Source organism: Cetorhinus maximus, chromosome 5 (assembly GCF_964194155.1).
Source record: "Cetorhinus maximus chromosome 5, sCetMax3.hap1.1, whole genome shotgun sequence".
In the NCBI taxonomy this organism is placed as follows: domain Eukaryota; kingdom Metazoa; phylum Chordata; class Chondrichthyes; order Lamniformes; family Cetorhinidae; genus Cetorhinus; species Cetorhinus maximus.
The window spans coordinates 38,754,606-38,779,955 of NC_135883.1; the positions used below are offsets into that span (position 1 = coordinate 38,754,606).

General features: G+C 45.0%; 2 protein-coding genes across 2 annotated transcripts in view; both read right to left on the bottom strand.

The window, feature by feature from the left end:
* The window catches only part of lats1 (large tumor suppressor kinase 1), a 43,813-nt gene extending 43,602 nt beyond the window's left edge, over positions 1–211 (bottom strand). Inside the window, exon 1 of the mRNA XM_078541777.1 lies at positions 129–211. The gene's annotated coding sequence lies outside the window, so the exon portion shown is untranslated. The remainder of the gene's footprint in view (positions 1–128) is intronic.
* Positions 212–7,802: 7,591 nt separating this feature from the next.
* On the bottom strand, positions 7,803–25,308 carry nup43 (nucleoporin 43). The gene is made up of 8 exons (XM_078541788.1): positions 25,157–25,308; positions 22,209–22,331; positions 17,681–17,758; positions 17,212–17,374; positions 15,222–15,357; positions 13,839–13,990; positions 9,895–10,017; positions 7,803–8,191 (listed from the first exon to the last, which is right to left on the bottom strand). Exons 1-8 carry the CDS (start codon positions 25,265–25,267, stop codon positions 7,968–7,970), a joined length of 1,110 nt encoding a protein of 369 aa, XP_078397914.1. The 5' UTR covers positions 25,268–25,308; the 3' UTR covers positions 7,803–7,967.
* Positions 25,309–25,350: the final 42 nt, after the last annotated feature.

Here is a 25,350-nt window from a genome sequence, read left to right on the forward strand (position 1 = left end):
GCCCATTGCGCCGCCAGCCCTGGATCCGGCGATCCGCTCCCCGCTGTCCTCGGGCCGAGCGTAAGAAGGCAGGTGTTACCCCTGTCTACTTCCTCCCCTTCTCGGCCGCCGCTCCCGGGTCTACCTACCCCCAGACACCGCAGCCCCACAAAGGCCTCTCGGACCCACTCCGCTCTTCGGGCTCAGCTCCTCTCGCGAGATCACAGGGCAGGGCGAGGTTTCAGCCAGTGTGTGCAGCGCCCCCTCAGGCCGGGAGGAGTTACCGCCGCCAGGTCAAACTCCAGCTCTACCAAGGGAGCTGGTGCATATACCTATTCACCTGGGTAAATTTATAGCATTGCACATACCTGGTTACACTGTGTCTTACATATCCCCGAATAATACTGGGGGAGTTCTGAGTTCAGTGCAAAGCGGGTAAGACGGTGAACGAAAGCCCTGTCAGCTCTCTCAGAATCTGTAAGATCCCATGGCACTATTTCGAGGAAGAACTGTGCGGTTCCTCCTGGTGTCATGGCCAATATTTAATCCTCAACCAAACTCAGTAAGCCAGATGATCTTGTCATTATCACATTGCTGTTTTTGGGACATTGCTGTGCACAAATTATCTGTCACGTTTCCTACATTACAGCAGCGATTACTTTTCAAAAGTATTTCATTGGCTGTAATGAAGCCTGGATATTGTCCAGGTCTTGCAGCATTTGGACATGGATTGGTTCAGTATCTGAGGAGTTGCAAATGGTGTCTCCTAGCCTCTGACTTGCTCTTGTAACCACAGTATTTATATGGCTAGTCCAGTTCAGTTTCTGGTCAATGGTAACCCCCAGGATGTTGATAGTAGGGGATTCAGTAATGGTAATGCCATTGAATGTCAAAGGTTGATGGTTAGATTCTCCCTTGTTGGAGATGGTCATTGCCTGGCATGAATGCTACTTATCATTTGTCAGCCCAAGTTTGGGTATTGCCCAGGCCTTGCTGCATTTGGACATAGACTGCTTCTGTATCTGAGGAGTTGCGAATTGTGCTGAACATTGTGCAATCGTCAGCGAACATCCCCACATCTGACCTTATTATGGAAGGAAGGTCATTGACGAAGCAGTTAAAGATGGTTTGGCCTAGGAACTCCTGTGGTGATGTCCCAGAATTGAGATGATTGACCTCCAGCAATCACAACCACATTCCTTCATGATACGTATGACTCCAACCAGCAGAGAGTTTTCCCCCTGATTCCCATTGACTCCAGTTTTGCTAGGGCTACTTGATGCCACACTTGGTCAAATGCTGCCTTGATGTCAAGAGCAGTCACTCTCACCTCACCTCTTGAATTTAACTCTTTTCTTATTCCTTGTTCCAGTCCTACTCAAGCCCTCTCCCACAACTCTTCTTTCGGTACATTGATAACTGTATTAGTGCTGCTTCACGTTCTCATCTGCACTTGGAAAAAATTATTGATTTTGCTTCCAATTTCCACCCTCTCACCTTCACAAGATCCATCTCCGACACTTCCCTTCCCTTCCTTGACCTCTCTGTCTCCATTTCTGGTGCTAGGCTGTCTACCATTACAAGCCCACTGACTCCCACAGTTACCTTGACTACATCTCCTCATGCCCTGCTTCCTGTAAGGACTCCATTCCATTCTCTCAGTTCCTCCGCCTCCCTCGTGTCTGATACTACCTTCCAAAATGGCACTTCTGACATGTTTTCCTTTTTTCTTAACTGAGAGATCCTCCCACAGTGATTGACAGGGCTCTCAACCGTATCTGACCCTTCTCCCGCACCACTGCCCTCATCTACTCCCCTCTGTCCCAGAACCATGATAGGGTCTCCCTTGTCCTCACTTTTCACCCCACCAGCCTCTGCATTCAAAGGGTCATCCTCTGCCATTTCCACCAACACCAGCATGATGCCACCACCAAGCATATCTTCTCACCACCCATAGCCCCAAACCTCCTTTCAGGTGAAGCAGCGCTTCACTTGCACCTCATTCAATTTGATCTACTGTATTTGTTGCTCCCAATATGGTCTCCCCTACTTTGGGGAGACTAAACAGAGACTGGGTGACTGCTTTGCCGAACATCTTCACTCAGTCCGCAAGCATGACCCAGACCTCTCTGTTGCTTGCTATTTCAACACACTGCAATGTTCCAGTGAAGCCCAACGCAAACTGGAGGAACAGCACCTCATCTTCCGATAAGGCACTTTACAGCTTTCCGGACTTAACATTGAGTTCAACAACTTCAGACCATGAACTCTCTCCTCCATCTTTACCCCTTTTTAAATCCAATTTTAAAAATTTTCATTTATTTATTCATTTTTAAATTTTTTATTATATGTTTCTTTTTTATCCTTTTCCCCAACCCCCCCTCCCCACAGGGCCATCTGTCACTTGTGTCTATGTTGTACTTTCACAGAGCACTGACCCTGGTTCCGCTATTAACACCTTCTGCTATCTTACCTTTTTGCCACTATCAGCACCTTCTTTAATCTTTAACACTACCATAAACACTCCCTTTCTCTTGTGTCCATGATATCTTTGTGAATCTCTCCTGAGCTCCAACCTATCGCTTATCTTCTATTTTGCTCTACCCCCTCTTAAACAGCATAATATCCATCACATTTCTACTTCTCTTTAGCTCTGAAGAAAAGTGTTATGGACTTGAAACATTAACTCTGTTTCTCTCTCCACAGATGCTGCCAGACCTGCTGAGTTTTTCTAGCATTTTCTTTTTTTATTTCAGATTTCCAGCATCCACAGTATTTTGTTTTTATCTTTTGTCCATGTTTGGACCAAGGCTGTAATGAGGTCAGGAGCTAAGTGGCCCTCATGGAACCCAAACTGAGCATCAGTGAGCAGGTTATTGCTGTGTAAGTGGTGCTTGATAGAACTGTCGTCGAGCCCTTCCATCACTTTGCTAATCATGGAGATTAGAACGATGGGGCAGTAAATGGCCAAATTGGATTTGTCCTGCTTTTTGGGGACAGGACATCTTGCTGGCAAAATAAGACTGTTAATGACAAATGCTGTTGTTAATGGGCAAATCGGTCAATAAATCTGGAGGATTAAGAGATATGCATACCAGAACCTCTTGGTCGATTTACGCTGATTCAATGGTTACACAAAAGGCATCTCTCCCTTAGCATCCCCATTATTTTTAAGAAATTGCTGGCTTTTCACAACTATGTGACTTGTTTGGAACCTTTGACATGGTTGATCACACTATCCGCTTCCATTGCCTCTCCACCATCGTCCAGCTGGGTGGGACTTCACTCCCCTGGTTCCATTCTTATCTATCTAATCATAGCCAGAGAATCATCTACACTGGCTTCTCTTCCCACTTCTGCAAATTTACCTTTGGTCTCCACCCCCCACCCCCCGAGGATCTATCCTTAGTCCCCTCCTATATCCATCGAGGTGCTTCTTGTCACCAACATCATCAGAAAATACAGCGTTAGTTTTCACATGTATGCTGATGACACCCAGCTCTACGCCATCACCACCTCTCTCGACTCCTCTACTGTCTTTGAATTGCCAGAATACTTGTCTGACATCTAGTACTGGTAAGCAGAAATTTTCTCCAGATAAATGTTAGGAAGGCTGAAGCCATTGTCTTTGACCCCCACTATAAACTCTATTCCCTAGCCACAGACTCCATCTCTCTCCTTAGCAACTGTCTGAGGCTGAAACAGACAGTTCACAATAGGTGTCCTATTTGACCCTGAGATGAGCTTCTGTCCACATTTCTGCCCAAGACTAACCTTGCCTTTTCCTTTGTCTCATCTGACACTTTAACAAAAAAATGTTTTTTTTCTTCCTTTCAGGCGTGAAGGATCGCAAGCTTCAACAACTCATGAGTAGCATCACCTCTCTGGATCCTTTTGGATCTCTTAGAAATCTATAAAATTCTAACAGGACTAGACAGGGTAGATGCAGGAAGGATGTTCCCGAAGGTGGGGGAGTCCTGAACCGGGGTCACAGTCTGATGATACGGGGTAGACCATTTAGGACTGAGATGAGGAGAAATTTCTTCACCCAGAGAGTGGTGAGCCTATGGAATTCATTACCACAGAAAGTAGTAGGGGCCAAAACATTGTATGTTTTCAAGAAGGAGTTAGATATAGCTCTTGGGGCAAAAGGGATCAAAGGATATGGGGAGAAAGCGGGAGCAGGCTATTGAGTTGGATGATCAGCCATGATCATAATGAATGGCAAGGCAGGCTCGAAGGGCCGAATGGCCTACTCCTGCTCCTAGTTTCTATGTTTCTTCCCCTTCACCCATCTTATTCCATCCCTTTTTCTAATCTCATTTCTTACCATGTATTCACCATACCTTCTGACCATCCCCTCTCTGACTTTGAACAACTTGTCCTTAGCAAGGGATTCACCTTCATTCCTCGATGCCCCCATCTCAATGAATTTCAAACTCACCCAACACTGAGATTTTCTTCTGTTGCCTTCGCCTCTGTGCCCACTTCTTTGGCCAGGAATCTTTCCCCTGCACAGCAGACACTTATACCCATCTCCATTATTCCCCCTCCACCTGGACTCCTCCCTCTGGCCTCTTACCTTCTCTAAATCTTTTCATTGAGAACTGTCAGCGTGACATTGGCCTTCTCAATTTCTCTGCTCCCAGCACATGGACCAACACATCTCTCTTTGAACTTGTAGCACTTCGTTCTCTCAGGTTCAACCATAACATCGTCATCAAACCTGCTGACAAGGGTGGTCCTGTTGTTGTCAGGCAAACCAACCTCTACGTTGCAGGTGCTGAATGCCAACTCTCTGAGATTTCCTCCCACCTCCCACTGGACCATGACCCTACCAACGAACATAAAATCATCCCCAGGTCTGCAACTGACCTCATCTCCTCTGGAGATCTTCACTCCACGGCCTGGCCTCCAACCCCATAGTTCCTCAACCCCAAACAGCCCACTCCTACCTCCTTCCCAAGATCCACAAACAGAATTGCCCTGGTAAGCCTATCATTTCAGCCTGTTCCTGCCCCACTGAACCGAGTTCTTCTCATCATGACTATTTTTCCTCCCCATATTCAGTCTCTTCCTATCTACATCTGTGACTCTTCCAATGCCCTCTGTCATTTTAAGTTCTCAATTTCCTGGCCATCTTCTTTTCACCATGGATGTCCAATCTCTCTACACCTCCATCCCCCACCAAGATAGTCAGAGGGCTCTCTGCTTCTTCCTTGAACTAGGCCCAACCAGTCTCCATTTACCACCACCTTCCTCCACCTGGCATTGAACAACTCCTCTAACTCCATTCTCCAAAAATAATGTGTTACTATGGGTACCTGCATAGGTCCTAGCTAAGCCTGCCTCTTTGTGAGGTATATTAAACATCCTTTGTTCCACTCCTACTCAGGCCCTTTCCCCTTACCCTTACCTCTTTTTCTGGTACATTGATGATTGCATTGATGCTGTTTCCTCCTCTTGCCTTGGAAAATTTAATCAACTTTGCTTCCAATTTCCACCCTCTTTCACCTTCACATGGTCTATCTGTGACTCTTCCCTTCCTCGATTTTTCTGTCTCCATTTCTGGGGATGGTCTATCATCAAATATTCATTATAAGCCCACTGGCTTCCACAGCTACCTCAAACCACACTTCCTCATACCCTGCTTCCTGTAAAGACTTCACTCCATTCTCCCAAATTCTCTGTCACATCTGTTCCAATAATGCAACCTTTCCTACCAGCGCTTCTGATATGTCTTCCTTTATCTTCAACCGAGGATTTCCCCACTGTGGTTGACGCAGCTCTCAGCCAGGTTGGTATCATTTCCCACACTTCTGCTCTCATTGTTCCCCTCCCTCCCAAAGCCATTATAGTGTTCCCCTTGTCCTCACCTTCTACCCCACCAGCCTCCTTAGTCAACAGTTTGTCCTTCTCCATTTCTGCTACCTCCAGCGTGACACCACCTTGAAACACATCTTCCCCTCCCAGTGACAGGACAACCCAGCTATGTTTGATGGCCGAAGAGGATATCTACATGAAACAGTTGTATGGTAGGTTGCCCAGTGCCATGGTAACATCTCCATCGGCTATGCTCACCTGCATGTACCTTGGCTTTCCTTTCACTTTAGGTCACCTCTTAGTGGTCTCCCCTTTCAGCCTTGGCAAAGGGTATCCATGGGTCATGATGCTTTTTGAGTCTTTCTAAAGGCTTTAAGAATTTATACCTTGCTTTTTCTCTAAGGAGATGGGGGCAGACTTGACATCACAGCTAACTGGTAGTGTCACTGACAGTGTAGCCCAATCATGTGTTATCAGATGTTCAGATAGCACGTTTATTTAACCTTCTGTTACTTTTTGCTCCTCTTTGGAGATTGTATGCTGGTTGGTGGGGCACAGATGGGGATTGTGACGTATGTAAGTTATACCATGACAGCATGTGTCAGGCTCCATGAACCTGCTGGTCTTCTCTCCTTCACTTCCATATGTTAATCAGTGAACTTATACCAATGCCACAGTAACAACCCCTCCAGCACAGTGTGCATATACCATGCAAACATATAGTCTGATACACATGATCTCACGTAGCACATGAAAACTAACCATTTGGGTGAGCAATTGGAGGGTAACCATACTTTAAGTGTAGTCAATGTTATATAGTCAAACATGGCAGCCAATGTGTTCCTAGGCCCAAAAAGCAGTAAATGATAAATAACCAGTTTTTGGTGGTGTTGACCAGGACACCAAGAGACTTCCCCATACTGTTCTTCAAATAAGGCTGTGTCTCTTCAGCTCCCAGAATGGCACCTCCAATAGTATAAACAATAATCTCAACTTATTCCAGCACACTCCTGGCTGGTATCTTGCATCCTCCATAAACTTGAATTTATCCAAAATTTGTTTTATTTGTACCCTAACTTGCATCAAGTGACATTCACCCATTGACCTACATATACTCCCAGTTAAACAGTGTCTTGATTTAAAATTTTTCATCTTGGTGTTCAATTCCTTCCTCTTTCTGTAACATCCTCCAGCACTACAACCTTCAGAACTGCATTCCACCAATTCAGTACTCTTTTGCATTTTTCACTCCATTTGCCTCACCATTGGCAGTTGTATCTTCAGTCATCTAGGCCCCAAGCTCTGGAACTCCCTTCCTAAATCTCACATTCACTTCTTTAAGACAGTCCTTAAAAAATACCTTATTTTGGTCACCTGTCCTAATGCCTCCTCCTTTTGCTTCGTCACTTTTTGTCAGATTGTACTCTTCGTGAAGTGTTTTGGAATGTTTTCCCACATTAAAGGCACTATATAAATGCAAGCTGCTGTACATCACCTGTTCAAGTCCTAAAATGGGGTTTGATCCAATGATATTGTTTCACAGGCATGATTGTTTTCACCTCAGCCTAAGGCCTAACGGGGTGATTTTCCAACCAGTTGAAACAATGGTCAGAAAACTCCAGCAGGTCCAAATTTTCAATATGCACCCTCATTAGTTGAGGCTTCCAATCAGTAGCAAAGTTGGAAACTACTTCTATAAATCCTAGCTGGAGATCGACAGTGCGAGACCACCAGATGCTCAGCGTGGGGGAAAAAAAACCATTCAAATCAACAGCTGTTTTTAGTTCTGAAGGGGTTTTGTGACTCCAGCTTAGTGTTTCGGAAGTTGTGACAGAGGCTTAGAAAATTGACATTCAAGTGAGTGATTTTCAGTGAACCTAATTGGAAAATACCATCATGGATTGATAAGAATTTACTATTGAGGGATGTGGGCTCTGCTCTAACTTGAGATAGTATGGTCTTTTGCCCAATGCTTTTAAATAAAATATAACCAAGGCAGCTTTGATGGTAGTACTTTATTACTTTTAAAAAAAAATGTTATCAAAGTGTGCTTGCCATTGTGCTGCACTCAAAGGCTGGCAAGTTTTTGGTTTTAAGAACAATGGTACATGTACAGGAATTTACATTTGAGGTTTATAAAAGTCTGCTGTGTAGTTTGCCTCCTATCAGAGCTCCAGATTATGGGTAATGTAGACAGCTTCTGCATCTGTCCCACATACTAAATATTCTCCCACAACATCCAAACTATTCACCGACAGGGCATAAGCTGACAGCAGGTTATTGATATCCACTCTTCCTTTTGCAGCATCCATGGTGAGCCATGCACTGCTCAATGATTGGTTTGAGTTGGCATGGGCAACTGTGCCATTCAATGAGAAGTTTCTTCTACCTAAGAAAATGCAGGAGAAAGAAGTGATGAGAATAATGTTGTGCATTTATTGCAATAAAAGCTTACAGTGCATTTGTTGCTCAATTAACACCAAATTTTCAGAACCATAAATCTTGAACTACAGTCCAACTACCAAGTGTCTCTACAGTTTGGTGCTCCAATACAGCTAAAAGCTTGGTTTGCTGTAAACTCAACGCATTCTATATATTGTCACACCAGCAAAAAAACACATTTTCATCTGGAGACAGCTTGTAATTCAGAGTGATTGAATATAACCTTTAGCTGTCCTAGAGTTGGGAACAATAGCATAGTAGCTGTTATTGGACTAATGATCTGAAGAAATGCATTCAAATCCTACCACAGTAACTGGAGAATTTAAATTCAGTTAATTAAATACATTTTGGAAATTAAAAACTTACTTTGTTGAAAAATCAATCTGGCTACTAATGTCCTTTAGAGAAATAAATCTGCTGTTCTTACCCAGATTTAGCCGTTATGCGACTCCAGATTGTTACAAGTATGAAGTTTAAAAGGTTATGTTTTGGGACACTCTTTAATTTAGGATGGAATGGAGGGGGTGATGTGATCTGTTCTTGATTCTGCCCAATAACAAGACTACATGCCTTGGTTGTTAAAGATGGAGCACAGGATGATTTACTGGGAAGATACAGCAAGATGTTCACACTTGTGGACAATGGCAAGAGTATATATGCTGACTGTGGAGAGACTGTCAGTCTCCAAATCTCACGGTGAGGTATTAGGATTGTCAGGTATTATAAATAGTTTTAGTTTAAACTGTCAATTTAAATCCAAGCTAGAATGGAGTTGAAGGCCTAGAGGATAGCTAATTGGGCTTTGTATCCAGGTAGAAATGCCAATGTAATTCATGTTGCCATGGAGTTTGGCTTCTATGGACTCTTCCCTTCCCAAAGCCCATGTGGTATCGGGTTACAGGATTGCCTAAGATATCACTGAACCTCATAGACCCATGTCAGTCTGCAAGAATAAGAGAGAGCAGAGAGATTGAGGCAGCTGGTCCTGTATCTAAGCAGAGAAAATGCTGACTCTATTGATCATCGCGCAGAATGCGGATAGGAGCTCATGCTCAGATTGAAGAGACTAAGTTCGTGAGGATTTAAATGAAGTTGGAAGATTTGCCTAGCTTTGGCTAGGAGGAATCTCCAGAGTAACCGTCACAGTGAAAGTCGGTTCTGGGATTAACAGTTATCTGGCTGGGAAAAGGAGAAGGAAATAGGCCACTAGGAGAGGAGAATAGCTTTGGACTTGTTCTGGGAGAATGAAATGTGCACTTAAGGCATAAAGTATAACCATGACATGGAATTGTTGGTCGTGTTAAAAGTCACATGGGGAGACTTTTCTGGAGTTTATAGTACAAATTGCCTTAAAAAATACCGTTTAGTCAATGTTGCCATAGTACGTGATTTGGTAGCACCCACTCTCTCTGGCCTCTCTCTGTTGAACTGGGATGTCATGAACGAAGGTTTTCATGGCCAAAGAATGAAGTCACCCTTTCAGATCAGTGTATTTCTTCCCATTACTTTCCCCACCCATTTCTGTGTTTTTTTAAAAATAAAACAATCTCTACTCCTTAACATTTGTTTATCTGGTTGAAATATTTGATTTAACATTCTATCCCATGCCAGAAAGCGCCTGCAATTTTGAATTAGTGACTTGGTTCATACCATGTTGAAGAAAGGAAGGCAGATCAGGAGCTATAACAGAAGCATTCCAATGCCACAGTGATCCATCCTCAGAGCAGGTAAACACATGATCAGGGTTGGAGGGATGAAAATGAACTTCCCACACTGTTAATAAAGCACAACACATTTTAAAGAAACTTGCACTCTGCCATTCAACTGAATATACTTACAACAAACAAAACCAGACACAATTGCATGCGGGTTATATGGTATTGATGACCCAGCTTGTTTATGACATGTTCGCCATTGATCTGGAAGAGGCATGTCGAGATTACAGCACAGGAGAAGGCCAGTTAGCCCACTGTGGTCAGTGTTAGCTACTCCACTGGACCTGTGAGATATTGCTTAAGGCCAAGTCTAAGAAGGATAAGCCAGAGATAAATCCATTCACTTGGAGTTAAAATCTGGTGAGAAATGGCAGAGGAAATTGTTCTTTTTAATTCATTCATGGGATGTGGGCATCGCTGGCTAGGCCAGCACTTATTGTCCATCCCTAATTGCCCTTGTTCAGAGGGCATTTCAGAGTCAACCACATTGCTGTAGGTCTGGAATCACATGCAGGCCAGACCAGGTAAGGACAGCAGATTTCTTTCCCTAAAGGACATGAGTGAACCAGGTGGGGTTTTACAACAATCGACAATGGTTTCATGGTCATCATTAGACTTTTAATTCCAGATTTTTATTGAATTCAAATTCCACCATCTGCCGTGACAGGATTTGAACCCAGGTTGCCAGGGCATTACCCTGGGTCTCTGGATTACTAGACCTTTACTATATTACTATACCACTACGCATACATTTTGACATATGAAAGATTTAGAGAGAGATGCACACACAAAGTGATCTCCACTGTGTTTAACATTGGCGTGTAATCTGAGGTAAAATGGAACTAAAGGACAGGGATAATTGGATCATAGGGTACAGGCTTAATTTAGACCTCATTTTAAAGTCCCTTTCATAACCTCAGGTCATTTTAATTGGATTTATAGGCAATGAAATATTCTCAGTGTAGTCACTGTTGGAACATAGCAGCCAAATTGAGCACAGCAAGATCCCACAAACAGTATGTGAAAACGACCATACAATCTGTTTTGGTGATGCTGGCTGAGGGATAAGTATTGGTCAGGACACCAGGAAGAACTCTCCTGCTCTTCAAATAGGGCTGTGGGATTCTTCACATCCACCCGAGGGGGCAGACTGGGTCTTGGTTTAACGTCTCCAACAGTGCAGTGCTCCATCAATACGGTACTGGAGCAACGCTTAAATTATGTGCTCAAGTTTCTGGAGTGGGACTTGAATCCATGACCTTCTGACTCAGGCGAGAAAGCACTACTGAGTTACAATTGATACTTTAAACTTGTCGCAGTCAGTAAGGGAGGGGGAGTAAGGGGAGGAGAGGGGGAATAGGAGAGAGGACCCAAACATAGCAACTAATTTACATACAGTTTAATTATAAATTTAAACATAGGAAATTATGTCAGTGAAGTCATCCAAAAACATGTCAGGTTCTACATGTATGCTGGTGACACCCATCTGTACCTCACCACAACTTCTCAATCTCTCTACTGTTCTACTCCAGAAAGTCCGTTGCCAATCTTTACTCAGTCTTATAATGTTTCACACTGTAAATAAATGTAAGCATATGCCTCCTAACTCTACCACACCACAGTTTAAGTTTTTTTTTAAACATGTGCTCAAGTGAAACCCCAATTAATGTCCTCCACTTGTAAATAATTAAACACAACTGCTATATGATCAACATCCACGACCTCTGTTTTGTCACATTGCTTAGGATACGGAGAGATTTCCTCCAACTAAATATTTGGAGGATCAAAGTCATTGTCATAATTCCACCTCCGAAGCATTGTCCCCAACTGCTGCTGCCCAAGTTCACCTGTTGCTGAAACACTCATCGTGGCTTGGGTTTGATTTGGCTTGACTATTCCAATATTCTCCTGGGTGGCCTTCCATCTTGCATCCTCCATAAACTTGAGCTCATCCAAAACTCTGCTGGTCCTATCCTAATTTACACTAAGTCCTGTTCACCCATGACTTCTGTGCTCGCTGACATACAGTGGCTCCCTCTCTGGCAGTGCCCAAATTTTAAAATACTCATCCTGGTTCTCAAATCACTCCATGGTCTTGTCCCTCCACTCCTCTGTAACTCTGCTGGCCTCCGAGACCTCTGTGCTCCTCTAACTCCGGTTTCTTGCTCAGCCCTGACTTTAATCCTTCAATGATGACTGCACCTTCAGCTGCCTAGATCCTAAACTCTGGAATTCCCTCCCTAAGCCTCCCCAACTCTACCCCTGTCCTTCTCCTTTAAGATGCTCCTTAAAACATACCTCTTTGACCAAGCTTTTGGCCACTTGTCCTAATGTTACATGTGGTTCAGTGTCAAATTTTGATAATGCTGCTTATCTTGGGATAATTTATATTAAAAGGTACTATATAATTACAAGTTGCTATTTATAATGGAAAGTTCCATGCAGAAAACAGTCTTAATATGGTACTAATGCCTGTAGCGTTGCACATGGAGAGCCAAGTTCAGGTTAAATAGGGTAACTGAAATCGATTAAAAAGGAGGCTGAGGCTGTGGTCGGTGGGTGGGGGGGGTGGTGGCACTTGGTGTGTTGGGAAGAGTGACACAGATGAAAAGGTTTAGGGAGAGGAAAAAGAAGAGTTGGTGAGCAGGTGAGAAAGGGAATTAGATGGGAAAACAGGCCTGGGAGGTTGTGTCTAATCAGCTAAGTGATAGTCAGTGCAGGGGACAGTGGGAGGGCAGTAAGAGGAGGGGACAGGAAAGGTAAAGGGAGAAGATTGGACTCCTGTCACCAAAACAATGCTCAGTAGATTGGGGAGCAGGTGGCCATTCAGCTTGGGCGGTTTGACTCCAATCACAGAGCGGTGAGGAGATTGATAATGTGAGCAATCAATAGACAAAATGGGGGAGAGTTGGTTACAATCGCTTGAGTGATGCTCAGTGGGGCTGATGGTACAGACCTTCATTAGAAACATCTCTGCACTGTTTAGACATGGGTGGAATCTATGTGAGCCAAAGGGCAACAGTAGGATCATGGACAACGTACGGAATTCAAAAAGGAACATTGAAGTGGGATGAAGTGATCAGGTCAGTTCTTCAGGAAGTTTGAAGATGAAAATATTAGGGTTATTATGAATGATGCTGTAAGGGATGAACACCAGGATTAGGCCATGCATCAGTGGGATGGGTTAAGGATGCTTCAGCCTCTCGGATCCCCTGGGAATTCAAATGGATTCTTTAATGAACTCCATGTACGTTACATTGGAAGCAGGTCAAAGGATGGCTCCCTTAAATAAAACCATTATTAAGCTGCACCAATTGTCATTAATAACTTACCAATGGTAATTGTGTAAGTATTATTATTGGCACCTAAGTGTCAATTCGTAATTAAATAGTCCTTCAAAACTTATTTGTAAATATGACATTTTTAAGTCTGGACAGTACGCTATGTAACACGGAACTGTTGGACAGTGCAAATGTTCAAGCTGCGTATAAGCCTCTTCCTTACCTTAGTTCATTTCACCCTATCAGCATTTCCATCTATTCCCCTTTCTTCCTCTTGTACTTATCTATCTTTTCCTTAAATGCATTTATGGTTTTTATCTCAAATACCCACTGTGGTAGCTAGTTCCACATTCTCACCACTCTCTAAACAAAAGGTACTTCTGAAAATAATTCAATGAAATGTAAATGCACTTTACTTTACAGCCTGTGTCTCAATTCTGGATTATTGTCCCCACCACTCAACCTATCCCACCCAAAGAGTCTGAAAAATAGGACTGAAGGAAGTGACCTTTAAACCTGCAAGTTTACCAGCTATCAAAAAAATTGTACTGGAGATTCTCAGCAATTAAGGGGTGGGGAAGATAACAAACAAACATACTTTCTGCAGAATGGGCATCCAGTAAGGAGATGGGTATACTTCCTTGCCTGACATCCCAGATACAGAATGTTCCATCCTGACCACCCGTCGCCACTATGTGCTGCTGGTTTGGATGTCTGTCTACACAGTGCAGCGGCACTCGGTCACTTGCCCTGAGAACCAACAAACAATGGCATTAACAGAAAAAAACCATACAGAGAATAAGTACACACTTCTAATAATTTTTGTGCTACAGCAACCAGATCTGCTAGAGATCTTAAAAATAATGAAAAGGTTTTATAAGGTGGATGTGGAGAAATGCTTCCATTTGTGGGTGAGAGCAGAAGTAGGGGAACATCAATATAAAACAGTCACTAATAAATCCAAAAGGAAACTAAGGAAGAGCTTCTTTACCCAGAGAGTGGGGAACTCAGTACTGTACCATTTTCTACATTACATCAGTGACTTCACTGGCTGCAAGTGCTTTGGGACATCTGGAGGTTGTGAAAGGTGTGTTATAAATACAAGTTTGTTTGTGGTTTCTTTTTTCTAGGGTGAACCTGTAAATAGATGACATAGGTTTAACAATCAAATCAATGAAGGGAGCGGTCTGGACGTCTATTTATTCTTTAATACAGGATGTGAAATGTTCAATGTGGAAATGTTGGAAACAGGATCTTTAAGAACTTTCAAAAGGAAGGTTGCTTTTTTTTAAAAAAAAGCAAATAGGGAAAGGAAAGGGAGCCAAATACATGTGCAATGGGCTGAATGGCCTCCTTCTGTATGGTAAAATGTTACGCAAGATGTGGAAAATTTGGAGAAATGTTGCAAAACCATGTTCAACCTTTGCAGCATATTGTCATGCCTCCTGCGCCAGTTGAAGCCCCAGTGATGCGTCTGGCACTGATTGCAGAGGCTGGAAGGCAATGAATTTAAGGATCGGTGGCTTCATCTTTTCACAATGAACAGCAGGCCTCCAAGGTCTAATTATGGAGGCAAGGTGGGAGGTCAGGCTGGGGGTGGGGGGCAGATAGAAATAGATGCTGCTCTATTTCTATAGAATTTCTTGTTCATGCTGGTCTTCCAGTTAATTGAACAGAAACAACCATATCAGGATAAATGTCCCCCACCATCACCAAATTTGGTATTCTAAAACTGTCTAATGATGAGTTCCCCTCAAAAGTTAAACTTTTTTTAATGTGATGAACAACCTGCTGTGCATTTCTACTATTTTTATTTTTATGAATATTGCAGATAAAGGGCTCTGAAATGTTTCTACAATTACAATTATGGATACTTGTAATTTTCTGTTGCAGTGTCTTGCATCGTCTGTTGAGGTTTTGTACATATCTATTCCCTATATCTGGTGCAAGCTACAGAGAAAATAGCAATGGCTGAACTTACAAAGAATATATTTGACGGGGTTTATTTCCTGGCTGTCTGAAGTCCCAGATTTTCAACTGTCCGATTGAGTTGACTGTCAAAATTTCTGTAGTTCGCAGGAAAGTGACTGCATTGAGTGAACTGCTGTCAGCATTATCTGGAAGGAGAAAGGGCAATAAGCCTTGGTGTTGAGCTCCATTTTCAAAGAAACAATCTTATACTAAACAGAAGACGAGTTTGTTAAAGTCAATGCAACTGTTGTTCAGCAATAGTGGCTCGTAAGACAGAGCTATTGGTTGTTGGAAGCCTGTTTTCACTTTGTAAGATTAATGCATTAAGCAGGTATCAGCTGTGGCTCAGTGGGTAGCACTCTCTTCTTCCAAGTCAGGAAGGTTGTGGGTTCAAGCCCTGAGCATAAAACGTATACTGACACTCCAAATACTGAGAGTGTTGTACTGTCATTGGTGCTGTCTTTCGGATCAGATGTTAAACCAAGGCCCTGTCTCTTAAGTGGGCGCAAAAGATGCCATAACATTAGTCAAAGAGTAAATAAGAGCACTCCAGTGTCCCCCAGCCACCATCTAAAAACAGATTATCTGGTCATCATCACATTTCTGTTTGTGGGACCTTGCTGTGTACAAGTGAGTATTTTGGTGTCAGTGGAGTGTTTTCACTAATGGTTTCTGATCTCTTCCTGGGTATTCCTAGTCACTGACTTTTACAACATGGTTGTTGACTGACTCAAACTTTTCAGCAACCTGTTGTGCAAATATCCCTCTGACATTGATTAAGAACCAATCCAGTTTAATAGCAATTTTTAAATAAATTCTTTCCCCAAATATCTTCCACTCCTGTTTTAAGTTGCTCATCAAAACCTGTCTCTTTGACCAAGCTTTTGGTTGCCTGTCCTAATATCTCTGTGACTCAGTGTCAAATCTTCTGATTATGTTCCTGTGAAATGCTTTGTGACATTTTAACTTTGTTAAAGTTGCCACACAAGTGCAAATTACTATCAAAAATAATCCTGTTTTCAGAGAATAAGCAAAAGAAGAAATTGAAACAAGTAATGAAGGCCCAGTCCAAGAGGGACTGGGGAGAGCACAAAATACCTCTCTAAAGGTGGTGATCCATAAGGGAGGGACAAAACACTTTAGCATCAACTATCTTTGCCCTATAGGGTTTCACTGGTGAGATGCGAACCTATAAAATACTAAAGGGGCTCAATAGGGCAGATGCTGATTGTTTCTGCTTGTCGGGGAATCTAAAACAAGAAGGCAGAGTTTCAGGATAAGGGGCCAATCATTTAGGACTGAAATGAGGAGAAATTACTTCACTCAAAGGGTTGTGAATCTCTGGAATTCTCTACCCCAGAGGGTTGTGGATGTTTCATCGTTGAATAGATTTAAGGCTGGGATAAACAGATTTTTGGTCTCTTGGGGAATTAAGGGATATGGGGAATGGGCGGGAAAGTGGAGTTGAAGCCCAAGATCAGCCATGATCGTATTGAATAGTGGAGCAGGTTTGATGGGCCATTTGGTCTACTCCTGCTCCTATTTCGTGTGTTCTTGAGATGGAAGGTTGAACAACCCAAGAACTTGATTTCTCCTTTTGTGCAAGTTTCTCAGCTAGTACTCCAGTGCAGCACTGAGGGAGTGTTGAAGTTGGTAGTGCCATCTTTCAGGTGAGACATTTAAATGAGGCTTTGTTTGCTTTCAGGTAGACATAAAACATCCTACGGCTCTATTTTGAAAAACAGCTGGTCAGTTCTCCCTGCTGTGTTAGCCACTATTTATCCCTCAATCAACATCACTATCTGGTCATCACCACATTGTTGTTTGTAGGATTTTGCAGTGTGCAAACTGGCTGCCATGTTTCCAAATTACAACAGTGGCAACACTTCAAAAGTACTTCATTGGCTGTAAAGGGGCATTGTGAGGTCCAGAAAAGCACTGTACAAACGCAAGTTCTCCCTTTATCAAGCACAGCCCGAATTCTTTTCATTACACCCCACCTATGGTCCGCACAGGTTCCTTTTGGTCAGCTTGGAAATGGTTGATCCGGCCATCCTCCCCGACGGTGATGATCTCAGGGCCATTACAGACCAGGCTGGTACAGGGAGCACTGTCATGGGAATGATAGTGGGCACGGTCCCAGTGCTGGAGTACAGAGAGTGCCTGTGGGGGGCAGAAAAAAATATCAAATGCGTGAATCAGGCCATTGACACCAAGGGACATTAAAAAAAAGACATGGGGTATGGTAGAGCCAACATGCTTTGATTTAAAGAATGAACTATGCCCATTTTGAAACCATAACAGAAGGGCACCTTTTTACTTCAATAATTGATTTTATTGGACAAAAAGTAAAATCAATTCGCGACATTTAAAAAATATAAAACAGAAGACTGAACAAACTTTCCTTCTGCTTTAAATTCACAAATTTTTTGGGTATTACTATAAAACTTTCATAATTAGTATCTTTACCTGGTTGTTCACATGATGACGGAATACAATGACACTCCCTGTAGAAGAAGCGGTGACAATCCTCTCCTGATCCAGAAACTATAGAAGTATGAAAGCATTGTTACTTCCATTACAAGTCAACGTAGGAATTTAGAATGGAAGAAATTTGAAAACAGTGAGACAAAAAAGTTAGAACAGGAATCAGATGAGCTGCAGACAGTTGTATGCAGACACAAATAAAATACGTACACACACTAAGGTAGTGCCCCACATAATCTGGGACCCCTTGCTTTGAATCCTATAGATATTGTATTGCTGAAAAAAGAATTATGTCTAAGTTTTTTGTCTTGCACCCATCAGGACACTCAAGAATACCAATATAAGGGGAAAACAACAATTTATACTGTGTGTGAAGAGAGTGCTGATTGGTTGGCAAGTGGTGTTGCCATGGAGAATGCACCACTGATGGTAAGTGACGGTTAAGCATTGCTTGAAATTTAAACCAGGCAGCTTGACCCTGACTGGGGAAGGCATTGCCCTGAGGAATAAGTCAGCGAATGACTAAAACTTATTTTGTTTAGCTGAAACAAGTGCAACTTATGTACATGTTCTGTCTGCAAAGAACAGGGCACAGTGTATATTAATATATGTAGCTTCCAGTATAAGCAAATTCGCCACACTGTGAGCCCAACTGACATTCTTAAATTGGTAATGCTTAACACGTTAAGGCTTATTTAGCAAATGTTGTCCAATCGCAGAATCACATCTAATGTTAGACACTGCGTTTTGAGTTTTGCAAGTACAGGCTGGTTGAATACGGTCTGTACCTTGCCCATTGCGGCTGGGACATGCTCTTTGATATGATCCACCAGTCTTCGGGACGTACGGCCTACATACCTAGCATCACACTGGCACTGAAATTCACATACCATATTACTCGTGTGTGAAAGGTAGAACGTCTTTTTGGCTTGACAACAGCATCCTGTTAGTGGCAAATACCACTCATGTTGCTACTACATAGTAGCAGCGTGAAACAGCTAGCTTGACCTGTTGCTCAAATTTTTGAGATACCTTACCCTTCCAGGGTAATCTGAGGTAGGCTGGGCACTTTTCAAAAGTGATGGCCTAAGGCCTATTCATGAGTTTGCGTGATACATAGCACGACACAGGGAAATCCCCAATGTTTCTACATTTTAAATAATTAAACTTACTAATGGTGAATCTACTTTAAAAATTATTTCACGGGATGTGAGCATCGCTGGCAAGGTCAACAGCTGTTGCCCATCCCTAATTGCCCTTGAGAAGGTGATGAGCCACCTTCTTGAATCACTGTGTCCATCTGGTTTGGCTTTTCTTTAGCGGGTCAGTAGAACTGAGTATCTAGCTGGGCCATTTCAGAGGGCAGTTGAGAGTCAACCACGTTGCTGTGGGTCTGGAGTTTTTTTTAAAATTCATTCATGGGACGTGGGCTTCGCTGGTTGGGCCAGCATTTATTGCCCATCCCTAATTGCCCTTGAGAAGGTGGTGGATGAGCTGCCTTCTTGAACATCTGCAGTCCCTGTGGTGTAGGCACACCCACAGTGCTATTAGGGAGGGAGTTCCAGGATTGTGACCCAGTGGCAGTGAAGGAACGGCGATATATTTCCAAGTCAGGATGGTGTGTGGCTTGGAGGGGAGCTTCCAGGTGGTGGTGGTGATCCCATGTGTTTGCTGCCCTTGTCCTTCTAGATGGCAGTGGTAATGGGCTTGGAAGGTGCTGCCTAAAGAGGCTTGGTGAGGTCCTGCAGTACATCTTGTAGATGGTACACACTGCTGTCCCTGTGCGTCGGTGGTGGAGGGAGTGAATGTTTGTGGATCGGGTGCCAATCAAGCAGACTGCTTTGTCCTGGATGGTGTCAAGCTTCGTGAGTGTTGTGGGAGCTGCACTCCTCTAGGCAAGCGGAGGGTATTCCATCACGCCCCTGACTTGTAGATGGTGGACAGGCTTTGGGGAGTCAGAAGGCAAGTCACTCGCTGCAGGATTCCTTGCCTTTGACCTGCTCTTGTAAACATAGTATTTATAATGCTAGTCTAGTTCAGTTTCTAGTCAATGGTAACTCCCAGGATGTTGATTGTGGGGGATTCAGCTATGGTAATGACATTGAATCTCAAGGGGCGATGGTTAGATTCTCTCTTGTTGGAGTTGGTCATTGCACTTGTGTGGCGCGAATGTTACTTGTAGTTACATATAGGCCAGACCAGGTCATGCATGGCAGGTTTCCTTCCCTAAAGGACATTGATGAACCAGATAGATTTTTCTGACAATCGATGATAGATTTATGGTTACCATTATTGAGACTAGTCTTAATGTATTAATACATTTAATTGAATTTAAATCCCACCAGCTGCTGTGCTCAGATTTGAACCAGTGTCCTCAGAGCGTTAGTTCCCCTTTGTCCTGCAGCATCATTGCTGCTCACGTCCCTGCTGGAATTCAGAGGGCTGATGTACTTGTACTGTACTGGAAAACAGTTAGGCAACTTAATTTTAGCAGTGATCTGTCCCAGATTTAACACAGAACTTGCCATAGGGATCAAATATTTTCCTTTGCCATTAGAGATTTGATGGCAATTTTTGCATATTTAGGGACATTAAAAGCCAGGTTTTCAAAATTGACAAAAAAAGGAGTTTTATGGATAGTTTAAAAAAAGGAAAGATAATCGGTTACATACTTAATAGCACCTGAAATTCAATTCAACAAATTTGGAAGAGAGTGTGTGTGTGTGGTGAAACCACGCCAAGGCTATCTGCTTTAAGAGGCTGGCTAGGCTACAGATCTCCTTACAAGCCCGTTCATCGAGTGTGCTGCATGCTGTGGGCAGAGCTTGTTTTGCTGGAATGCGGGTGGTGGCCTGAAATTATGGCAACATTTAAATCAGCATATGTTGATGCCACTATTCACAGCATTTTTATTGTTCATCCCTAATTGCCCTTCAGAAGTTGGTGGTGAGCCGCCTTCCTGAATCGCTGCAGTCCATGTGCAGCCCATATTGCACTGCTGTAAGGGACTGGGAGTGACTTTACACACACAATAGGTAAATGTCCTCCACTCACCAGATGGCAGGTGGGATTTGGGGGTTGGGAAAAAGGAGGGGTGGCGTTGGTGCAGGGGAGGTCTTAGAGCATAAGACATAGGACCAGAAATTAGGCCAATTGGCCCATCGAGTCTGCTCCGCCATTCAATCATGGCTGATAAGTTTCTCAACCCCATTCTCCCGCCTTCTCTCCGTAACCTTTGATCCCCTTACCAATCAAGAACCTATCTATCTCGGTCTTAAATACACTCAATGACCTGGCCTCCACAGCCTTCTGTGGCAATAAATTCCATAGATTCACCACTCTCTGGCTAAAGAAGTTTTTCTTCATCTCTGTTCTAAAAGGCCTTCCCTTTACTCTGAGGCCGTGCCCTCGAGTCCTAGTCTCTCCTACTAATGGAAACATCTTCCCCACGTCCACTCTATCCAGGCCTTTCAGTATTCTGTAAGTTTCAATCAGATCCCCCCATATCCTTCTAAACTCCATCGAGTATAGACCCAGAGTTCTCAAAAGTTCCTCATATGTTAAGCCTTTCATTCCTGGGATCATTCTCGTGAACCTCCTCTGGACCCTCTCCAGGGCCAGCACATCCTTCCTGAGATACGGGGCCCAAAATTGCTCACAATATTCTAAATGTGGTCTGACCAGAGCCTTATAAAGCCTCAGCAGCACATCCCTGCTTTTATATTCTAGTCCTCTCGAAATAAATGCCAACATTGCATTTGCCTTCCTAACTACCGACTCAACCTGCAAGTTAACCTTAAGAGAATCCTGGACTAGGACTCCCTTCTGGAATGTTGCCAAGGAGTGGGGGCTTCAATTGCATGGAGGGATTTGGACTGTTCTCCTTGGAGACAGAAGGCACAGGGGTTAGGCAACCTAAGAGATTTATGAGCTAATGAGGGGTTTTGATAAGAGAGAATTCTTTCCCCCTATTTACTCTATCAAATGGGTTAATAATCAGGGGCCATAATTCAAAATATTTGGAAAAATATCTGGAGGAGAAATATTTTCACTCAGAATTGTCAGGATCTACCAGAAAAGGCAGTGGAAGCTGGTCCATAAATAATTTTAAAAGGGACTTTTCAGGTTCATGACAATGAGGAACTTGCGGGCGTTATAGACAAAAAGCAGGGATTTGGGGTGAGCACAACTGATCCTTTGAAGAGCCACAGGCAAGACAGGCCAAATGGCCTCCTTGTGTATTGCAAGTTTCTAGCAGTAAACTAAAACTAAAAAGTCCTGCCCAATGGTGTCAGCACTCATCTCGTTATCTTAACTCCACATTAATACAATTCTTTCTGTGATAATTCAACACAAGAATATACCATGTTGCATACAACATAATCCTGATTACATGCATATTATTGCAGCAGTGTTTGAAATGAAGTCCAATGCCAGCGTGGGGGAGTTAGGATATGTGCAAGGTGGGTTGCATGGTCTCATTCAAGCTTGACCACTGTGTCACAGTTACCTGTAGATCCATGACATCACCATTGTGGTTGATTTCACATAAGGGGTTAGTGTCCTCCAAGAATGGCTGATCTGTTTCAGTGCCTTCCATATCAGCTGTTTTCCAAAGGCACACTTTGTTCCGCTACATGGGACAATACGAGACAAAAACATTGTTCATTACAGGGACTTCAAAAAACAAGACCTGTTTCAATTACAGCGCTCTACAAGCTTGGAGTGAGCTACTTAATCTGAACTGGGAGTGTGGAACTGAAGGAGATGACTATAAAGTTAATAACCATCTAGTGAGAGGCAAGAGATGGATGTACTAGAACATAATAAAGGATTTTAGAATCTCATACCAAGGAGGTGGTCATTTGGCCCATTGTGCCTGTGCTGGCTTTTTGATAAAGCTGTCCAATTAGTCCCACTCTCTGTTCTTTCCACATAGCCTTGCACATTTTCCTTTTTCAAATATTTATCCAATATCCTTTTGGAAGTTCCTACTGTATTGAATCTTCATTCACTACCTTTTCAGGCAGTGCATTCCAGATCCTGCCTTACTGCATAAAAAAGTCTCATCTCCCTTCCTGCTCTTTGGCAAACATATTAAATCGATATCAAGTTACTGACTCTCCTGCAACTGGAAACAGTTTCTCTTTATTTACTTGTCAAAGCCTTACATAACCTTGAATACCTTGACTAAATCTTCCCGTAACACTGAGCTTTAAGAAGAACAATCCCAGGTTCTCTAATCTCTCCACATAAATAAGGGCTTCCAACCCTGGTACTATTCTATTAAATTCCTTTGCACCCTCGTCAAGGTCTTCATATACTTCCTAAGGCGCAGCACCCAAAGTTGGACACAATAGGCCTCCAGCTGAGGACTAACCAGTGATTTATAAAATGTTTAGTATGACTTCCTAGCTATTACATAGATTTATATAGAATTTATAAAACAAAAACAGGCCACTTGGCCCAACATGTGGATGCCCGTGTTTAAGCTCCACATGAACCTCCTCCTGAACACTTCTTCATCTAACCTTGTCAGCCTTTCTATTCCTTTATTCCTGTTTCTCCTCGTTTCCCCTTAAATGCATCAATATCAGTCACCTCAATAATTTCCTGTGGGAGCAAATTCCACATTCCAATCTCTCTTTTAAAAGACGACTTTTATTGGGTTTTCCCCTCAGTCTTCTCTTTTCAAGACGGAGCAGCCCCAGCCTAACCAACCTTTCCTGATAGGTATGGCCTCTCAGTTCTGGTGACATTCTAGTAAATCTTTTTTTGCACCTCATCCAGCCTCTATATCATTTTTACAATGCGGAGACCAGAACTGTGCACAGTACTCCAAGTGTGGTTTAATCAAGGTTATATACAAGTTTAAGATAACTTCTTTTCAATTCTATCCCTCTAGAAATGAACCCCAGTGCTGTTTTTTTTAATAAGGCCTTATTAATCAATTCTACCCCCCGCTTCCCCCTCCCCTCTTCTCCCCCCCCGCTTCCCCCTCCCCTCGCCTCCCCTATCCCTCTTCTCCCCCCCGCTACCCCCTCCCCTCTTCTCCCCCCGCCTCCCCTACCCCTCTTCTCCCCCCCGCCTCCCCCTCCCCTCTTCTCACCCCCGCCTCCCCCTCCCCTCTTCTCACCCCCGCCCTCCACCCGCCTCCCCCTCCCCTCTTCTCACCCCCACCCCCCTCCCCTCTTCTCCCCCTCCCCTCCTCGCCCCCCCTCCCCTCTTCACCCTCCCCGCCTCCCGCTGCACCCTCCCCTCTTCACCCTCCCCGCCTCCCCCTGCACCCTCCCCACCCTCCGCCCCTCCCCCTGCACCCTCCGCCCCTCCCCCTGCACCCTCCCCACCCTCCCCCTGCACCCTCCCCACCCTCCCCCTGCACCCTCCGCCTCTCCCCCTGCACCCTCCGCCTCTCCCCCTGCACCCTCCGCCTCTCCCCCTGCACCCTCCCCACCCTCCGCCTCTCCCCCTGCACCCTCCCCACCCTCCGCCTCTCCCCCTGCACCCTCCCCACCCTCCGCCTCTCCCCCTGCACCCTCCCCACCCTCCGCCTCTCCCCCTGCACCCTCCCCACCCTCCGCCTCTCCCCCTGCACCCTCCCCACCCTCCGCCTCTCCCCCTGCACCCTCCCCACCCTCCGCCTCTCCCCCTGCACCCTCCCCACCCTCCGCCTCTCCCCCTGCACCCTCCCCCCTACACCCTCCACGCCTCCCCCCTACACCCTCCACGCCTCCCCCCTACACCCTCCACGCCTCCCCCTCCACACCCTCCACGCCTCCCCCTCCCCACCCTCCACGCCTCCCCCTCCCCACCCTCCACGCCTCCCCCTCCCCACCCTCCACGCCTCCCCCTCCTCCACCCTCCACGCCTCCCCCTCCCCACCCTCCACGCCTCCCCCTCCCCACCCTCCACGCCTCCCCCTCCCCACCCTCCACGCCTCCCCCTCCCCACCCTCCACGCCTCCCCCTCCCCACCCTCCACGCCTCCCCCTCCCCACCCTCCACGCCTCCCCCTCCCCACCCTCCACGCCTCCCCCTCCCCACCCTCCACGCCTCCCCCTCCCCACCCTCCACGCCTCCCCCTCCCCACCCTCCACGCCTCCCCCTCCCCACCCTCCACGCCTCCCCCTCCCCACCCTCCACGCCTCCCCCTCCCCACCCTCCACGCCTCCCCCTCCCCACCCTCCACGCCTCCCCCTCCCCACCCTCCACGCCTCCCCCTCCCCACCCTCCACGCCTCCCCCTCCCCACCCTCCACGCCTCCCCCTCCCCACCCTCCACACCCTCCACGCCTCCCCCTCCCCACCCTCCACGCCTCCCCCTCCCCACCCTCCACATCTCCCCCTCCCCACCCTCCACATCTCCCCCTGCACCCTCCCCATCTCCATTCCTTTCTCCCCATTTGCCTGTCTCCACCCCCCTCTCTCTTTCATCGCCTCCCAGCTCCCGCTCTGCTCACCTCAGAGTCCCATGATCCGGTGGCGAAGCAATCGGGGAGCTGCAGACTTGAGCCGGACACCGGCCGCCAGCGGACCCGGCTGATCTTCTGCGAGACGTACTTGCCCTCCATGACAGCGGATAAGTGCCGCGACCCCGGAGCGGTTAACTTCCGGGTGAAGAGGGACAACTTCCTTGTGAAGATAAACAACTTCC